Here is a 7,533-nt window from a genome sequence, read left to right as displayed (position 1 = left end):
CACTCACCTCATAGTTCTAGCCGACCTGTGACAATGAGACTGTCACAGGTCGGCTCAGTAGAACACATAGCGGCGTTCGCTCACCTCTCGATCCTGTCACGGCTCTCTCCTGTGACTAAGGAGGGGCTGGATTCCCCTCTCCGATCCACCAGCGCTGACTGGCGGAACGGACGGGGGAGGATGCGGGTAAAGCTGGCTCTGCCTCTAGATAGGCAGAGCCAGCTGTCACTCACGCAGCTGGGCGGATCCAGACATCGATGTCGGGATCCGCTCCGGCGTCTCAGTATACCGCAGTATACTGAGCCTAGGGTGACGGGAGGATGCTAGTTTGTGTCCTCCCGTTACCCTAAGGAGAACTATGGGGAAAAGCCCTGACCCCATAGTTCTCCTTTACGATTAATTCTGTAACAAAGACTAGAGGCCACCACCTAAAACTGGTAGAAAAAAAAATTCAAACACAAGGGGCGAAGGGGGTTCTTCCCAGTTCGCGCGGTTAGGGTCTGGAACTCGCTGCCTCAAGCAGTCATTTCCGCAAATAGTGTGGAATCATTCAAGAAGCTCTTGGACGATTTCCTGAGAGACCGTAATGTACAAGGGTACAGGTACTCTTAAGAATGAGAACACTCAGGGACCTATACACACACACACACAATAGGTTGGACTTATGTCTTTATTAAACCTCAAATAATATGTACCTATGTACTTTAACATCTTTCCTTAAAACCTCACCCTAAATACAAAACCACAAAATCCCTGAACCTAACCTATTCTAACCAATGAACTCAGCCACTGTTCTATATACTCACCAAGTCCTGCTCCAAGAGTAACTAAGCTGAGGTCTTAAACAGCTAGAAGCCAGTTGAAGAACATACAGGGTGTGGCTGGACAAATTACACTACTCTCCCCATTATCCGGCATTCAAGCAACCGACACTCTCAAGCAACTGGCAAAAAAAAATAAAAAAATCAAGAATATAATATGTCTTCTATTTTTTTATTTTTTTTGCTGTAACTAATAATAATAGGTAGACTAAAAAACTTTCTTAGCTAAAAGACGTCCTTATCACCGAAAATTTATTTAGTTGTTAATTACATTTTGCTGCCAACCAGCGGCAAGATTCCGCGTTTGGCAGCAGACTGTAATCAATGGGTTTCAATAGCCATCCTGCTATTGGCTATTTCAAATTGCAATAGCCAATAGCAGTCTGGCTATTGCTCCCGGCTGCTGACATTCACCTGTCGGCTGCGGAAGCTAGCTGGCAGGGGAAAGGGGAGGGGGTGGGAAAGGGGAGGGGCCGTGGGGGTTGATGCTTGAGAGTTACAATTAAATCTCAAGCAACCAGAAACTACAGTTATCCGGCACCTACCGATCCCCGTGGGTGGCAGATAGCTGGGAGTTTGCGCTATATAGAATGATAATGAGATCCTATAGGTTGGACTTGATGGACTAATGTCTTTATTCAACCTCAAATACTATGTAACTATGACTCCACTGACCTACAAGGTGGCGGGATACAAAATAATCAGATAAAAACACAGAAAACAAAATCAAAAGAAAAGAAATATACCTTTAATCGTTGGAGATTTCCCAGCGAGGGATCAGTCTGGTTAGTTAGCAGGTCAAATAGTATCAGCGATCCTGTGTAAAGAGAACACAAAGCAAGAGCTTCAATAAAAGCATTTAGCAGGATGCACACCGATAAAAGCAAAAGAAAAAAAGAAAAACATTTGGACAGTTTTTGAGAATGACAGCTAACTGCAGAATGAACATTACGGTGGACCAGAACGCTTCCTACTCACTTTACATTGCATGCCCCCCCCTATCATTTTGGATGTTTGTCCCCAAACAAATTACATTTGGACTGCCAATGACAGATGCAGCCGCTGTGAAATTCTTTGCTGCGTCTGTCGTTCATGCAGCAGCCCACTGGCTGATGCACGGCAATAGCGCGCATAAATGTAGAGCGCTGTCACACGTACAGCTGATCACATGTGCAGCACTAATCCATGGTGTTGCACATGTGATCCAAACGTGATTTTCAATCCAAATAGAGTAAGACTGCATTCACACATAGCGTTTGCGGAAAACCATGCGGGACGAAAACGCTAATGTTTTTTAGTCCGTGTGGATGCTGCTCGTTTGCGGCTATTAAAGCTGGAAACGCGCAGCCGAATACGCGCGGTGAGCCGCTCAGGTGTGAATGGAGCCTAAGATGTCACCTTCTTTGACTTTAAAGTAGGGATGCACCGATACTAGTATGGGTGCAGAGTATTTGGGCGAGTACTCAAATGCTCCGATGCCTAGCCCGATACTTCTGGTATCAGGAAGCCGGGCGGCGCGTCACTTGTGACGAGAGAGCATGGAGCCGGCTTCCCAGCCAATCAGGAAGCCGGGCAGCGTGTAATGACTTGCTGCCCGGCTTCCTGATTGGTCGGGAAGCTGGCCAATCAGGAGGCCGGGCACCATGTAATGACGAAGCGTCTGGCTTTCCGATTGGCCGGGAAGCCGGCTTCATGCTCACTCGTCACCTCATGACGAGGGAGCATGGAGTCGACTTCCCCGCCAATCAGGAAGCCGGGCGCCGCGTCATTACACGGCGCCCAGCTTCGCGATTGGCCAGAAAGCCGGCTCCATGCTTTCTCATCACCTAGTGATGAGAAGCATGGGGACAGCTTCCCTGCTAAATCGGGAAGCCGGGTGGCGAGTCTTTACACGCCGCCTGGCTTCCTGAATGGGACTTCAGGTACTCGGTATTGGAGAGTACTGAAAAAAAAAATATTGGTACTCGTACTCGATACGGAAATACCGGTATAGGTCCATCCCTACTGTAAAGGATAGGAGATGGGAGCTCTGCTTTAAGCATACAGTATATTGTTACCTACCAAGACTGTGTCCAGTCACTGAGACCCGTCCCTTGAACGCCGGATTCCGTTCCAGGAAAAGTCGGTAGATGCGATTCATCTCCCCACACACTGTATTGACGATGGTTTGACAATACGTTGGACTGTTATAGAAGAACAAGTCCAATAGCGTCTCATTCGTGAACTGGCGGAGTCGATTGATACTGGGAAGTGTAATCCTTTGAATGTCACTGCAGTTAACAGCTCGAGAACCGGAGTTTGCCCAGTCCTGCTTTATGCGGTTGCTGCACATTCACAAAATGAAAGAAACTCTTGTAAAATAGTTTTAAAATCAGTAGGTGTCAAGACCACTATATTGGGAACCAATTACAAGGTAGGACCTTGTATCGAGAGGTGAGCGAACGCCGATATGTGTTCGCTCACCTCCTGATCTACTGAGCCGACCTGTGACAGTCTCATTGTCACAGGTCGGTTAGAACTATGAGGCTGAGTGAAAAGCAAACCAAAAACTAAACCAAAGACCAAAAGATGTACATCCCCTTATGCACAGCTCCCTCGCTTGCATGGACATCTTCACCTTGTGAGTGAGTGATTGGCAAGGCTGGGATAATGTAACTGCTGTCCATATGCACAGTAATTTCATCCCGCCACCAAGGCATGTCTAGAATGCACACTGAGCCACCCATGCCAAACTCCAAGTATATTCGGAAGAAGAGGGGCTGGCAAACAGAAGAGAAGAGGACCATCAAACAGACATACACAGCCTGTTCAGCAATACAAACCTTCCCGCCAGCGATTTCTCACATTAGGATTATAATTCTGCTTTAGAACAGCTTCGCAGCAGCATGGATTCAGCAAGATGCTGGAAACGTTCCATAGAAATGATGGCCCATTAACAATATGAACAACTGAATTGCCACCATCAGGCACTAAGCAGGGCAGAGCTATGGAGTCATGCTGCATACACCAGACTCTGAGCCTGCCATCCAGGAATGAAGGTTTGTCAGACCAGGCCATGTTTTTCCTGGTGATTCTGTGTCCATTGCCGCCTCATTCCCCTACCCTTAGCTCAGTGGTTCTCAACCTTTCCAGGCCCGGGACCCCTTGGTAACATTTGCCAAGTTGTGGTGACCCCCAACTGCAAAATTTAGGGATGCACCAATACTAGTATCTGTGTGGGCTCTCAGGAGGCTATGCGGGCTCTCAGGTGGCTAGTGGAACTCTCTGTTGGCGTCCAGTGCGGTCTCTGTGGTGCCCGGTTGCGAGCTCTGTGGTGATCAAGCACTCACCTCCCCTCACTCCTGCCTGCTCCCCTCTCTCTGATCCTCTCCGGCCGCTGCTGCTGCAGCGCCATCTAGGAGAACTGACACTGTTGCGCTAGGAGGATGCTGGAGGAGCCTCTTACCTAGAGCAGCACAAGGCACGTGGGGACCCCCTCAACTGTGGGTCGCGACCCACAGGTTGAGAACCACTGCCTTAGCTGCTAGTAGTGGATGCCGGTGCGGTTCTTCTTTATCCTCTTCAAGGTTTCATTTGCTATTCGTTTACAAAAGTCATTTTATAACGGGTTTGAAAAGAATCGTTAGTGGATCTCCCGTCAGCCTGAGCGTTCTCCTCTGACCTCTCTCATAAGCCAGGGGTTATCACCCACACAGCCGACACTCTCTGGAGGTTTTCTTTCTTTATCTCGTCTTTCCCTGGTACCTCCAGAAACCGCAATCTGTGAAGATCCCAGGAGGTCAGCAGTTCTTGAGATGCCTCAGCCACCACATGTGGCACCAGCAATAGTTTCCATGGTTCAAGTCTCTTAGATCAGCGGTTCTCAACCTGTGTAACCTCAGGACCCACATTTGTTCTTGGTCATTAAGTCGCTACCCAAGACGCTCTGCAATGGTATGCACGGCATTGCATTAAGGAACGTTCGGGTGCAGGCGATCGGACTGTGGGCGGAGGTGCGTTTGGGGTGTCTTTCAAATTAATGTCAACGCAACACACCTTCCACACCAGAATGCGCAGTAGGTGCGACTGGGTGGTACAGTGCATTACCGCATGGGACTTTGGGATTAACGCACTGTACAAGTGTGAATGGGCCCTCAAAAACACTGACTGACACACACAATCACTCCAAAAAAATGATAAGTCTTTTTTTAAGATCCACCCAGTCTCCCTACCTTATGAGAACTGGAGTGAATCCTCAGCCCGGGGTCCAGTGTGGGCTGCTGTGCTGGGACAGAGCTCCATCCATAGCCGTAGAAGTGCCAGGAGCCAGAATTATTATTATTATAGAGGATTTATATAGCGCCTACAGTTTGCGCAGCGCTTTACAATATAAGGAAGACATTACAATCACAATACAATTCAAGACAAGATGGTAAGGAGGGCCCTGCCCCTGAGGGCTTACCATCTAAAGGGAGGGGGAAATGATACATGTGGTAGCTGTGGGAATGAATTATGTCAGAATGTGAAGGTTCAGTGGTTAGGTCGAGGTGGGATAGGCTTCCCTGAAGAGATGAGTCTTTAGGGAACGCCTAAAGGCAGTCAAGGTGGGAGATAGACGGACAGGTTGGGGTAAAGAGTTCCAGAGGATGGGAGAGACTCTAGAGAAGTCCTGGAGGAGAGTATGGGAGGAGTGGACAAGGGAGCTGGAAAGCAGGATGTCAATGGATGAGCGGAGGGGACGGTTAGGGTGATACTTTGAGACAAGGTCTGAGATATAGCCGGGGGCGGAGTTGTGGATGGCTTTATATGCGACTGTTAATATTTAGAATTTTATCCTCTGGGCGAGTGACGCGAGTCCAGTCTAGGCACCTCTACAGGGCACATGTGGAAGCTCTAAGCAATGCACATATGGATGGAGCTCCCTTTTTATCATACTTCCAGCCCACCTCAAGCTGACACGTAGGGCCGGGCAGCATTATTTGAATGGCTGCTCACACAAAAACGGACAGTGCTGCGCTATGGGGAGGCTGAGGAGTCTCTCACCTAGAAAAGTGGAAGGCATGTGGCGACCCACTGAGCATGGGGTCATGGCCCACCAGTTGAGAACCAAGATCTTAGATTATACGTCTTCCCTGTTCTGACATTGCTGACCAACAACCGAACATCTTTCACATACGTGCACATTCTGTGCGTTGCATTGCAGCAGGTTTATCCAACAGAGTGGCCACTGGGAAAAATAAAATGGCAACCCCGATTCACCACCCTGCTGACTACTGTGCATACGAACAATTTATTGTACTTAAATCCGTTCTTCCCATCAGTCTTGTACACTTGTACAGCCTCCTCTGTACTGGAATGGTGTACTGCAAACTGCGAGCTTCTCACAATGTGCATTAGAAGCTGCAGGAAGTCAGATAGAGCTCCGCCTCATTTCCTGGCTGGAGAAACGTTCAGCAACATCTGCCCCTTTCCTCCTCAGCCTAAAGCCTGTGACGCACTGCATATGAAGCCGTGCAGAGCGAAGCAAAGCCGTCAGGCACAGAGCTTCACATGCAGTGTGTGAGCCGAGTGCAGCCAGATGAATGACTGCATCTTCAGCCAATCAGCTTGTGCGTAACAACCGGATGGAGTTGGCATCGTGATTCGCGGTTCCGGAGTGAAAATGGCATGACACACTACACACGAAGGCAGCGCGCCACCGCGCTGCTTCGCATGCAGTGTGTCACAGCCTTAACTGTTCCTGACTTGCCCATTTCATTCAGTGGACTTCAGTTCTTTAATTTTCGTTACCTAGGGCAGTCTGCATGTAAATGACGCCTGTTTAGGAACAACCACTCTTCCAGACTGACACCCGCCCATTAAGGCCCCATTCACACGTATCGACATACCTTTTGCAGCGGCCGGGATAGCACGACTTTCGGGGCGACGTTCCAGCGACGGTAGCACAACCTTCTCCGTCGGGCTCCATTAGAAAAAAGTAAAATCCGCCAAAAAAAGGGTCCTGTAGAAGCGACTTGCGACCGCGACGAGCGACATGGAGCTAAGACAGCTCCATTGAATATCAATTACTTCTCGCGATATCGCGGCGGAAATCGCTACGTGTGAATGGGGCCCAAGGCATTTTTATATTTGTAGAACTCCCCACAAGAGCCAGCACACTGCCTGCATTAGGGTTGAGGGCTTTTGAGCGGAGTACTGAAGCAAGCTGCTTCCATGTACAGCAGCATGATGGCCTCTCCCACCAGCCACACTGCCTGCACTGGCTAGAGACCTGGGTCTAAAATAAGGTATGTATGGGGGGTGCGGAACTGCGGGAGGCAAAATATAAAACAGATTAAACTTCAGATTTAAAGCCAACAGCAATTCCCCTGCAGCCCCAGCCATACCTGTCTACACCAGTGGCATCAGCATGGAGAGCACTGTGCCAGTTCACAGGGAGGAATTCCACTCGGCCAATCTGCTCTTGATCCTGGGCCTTCTTAAAGTGAGCGTGCAGCAAATTGAGAGAAACAAGCCGGAAGTCATTCACTGCAAGAGAAAGACAGACAAATCACGGTCACATAATGATAAAACACGTCGTGTGATGGCTTTTCAGGTATCAAAAACGAAAACACAGCTGATGATCAATAAAGGAATATATGAAAAATACTTCTTTATTTGTACACAATTAAAAAAATTAATTAAAACACATAAACCAATGATCCTTCCTTCAACTATAGCATACACTCCGGGG

The 7,533-nt window shown here is 48.6% G+C and overlaps 1 protein-coding gene across 1 annotated transcript in view; it reads right to left on the bottom strand.

Annotated features, from left to right (window-relative positions):
- DDHD2 (DDHD domain containing 2) overlaps positions 1–7,533 on the bottom strand; it is a 37,643-nt gene that overhangs the window by 15,246 nt on the left and 14,864 nt on the right. Inside the window, exons 7-9 of the mRNA XM_018572400.1 lie at positions 7,187–7,328; positions 2,883–3,091; positions 1,568–1,638 (exon numbers count right to left, since the gene is read on the bottom strand). Of these exons, the coding sequence (XP_018427902.1) occupies positions 1,568–1,638; positions 2,883–3,091; positions 7,187–7,328 (422 nt within the window). The remainder of the gene's footprint in view (positions 1–1,567; positions 1,639–2,882; positions 3,092–7,186; positions 7,329–7,533) is intronic.

This window comes from Nanorana parkeri, unplaced genomic scaffold (genome assembly GCF_000935625.1).
Source record: "Nanorana parkeri isolate BGI_ZX_2015 unplaced genomic scaffold, ASM93562v1 scaffold2018, whole genome shotgun sequence".
In the NCBI taxonomy this organism is placed as follows: Eukaryota; Metazoa; Chordata; class Amphibia; order Anura; family Dicroglossidae; genus Nanorana; species Nanorana parkeri.
Note: the sequence above shows the minus strand (reverse complement) of the source record. Positions and strands in the feature narration are given on the sequence as shown.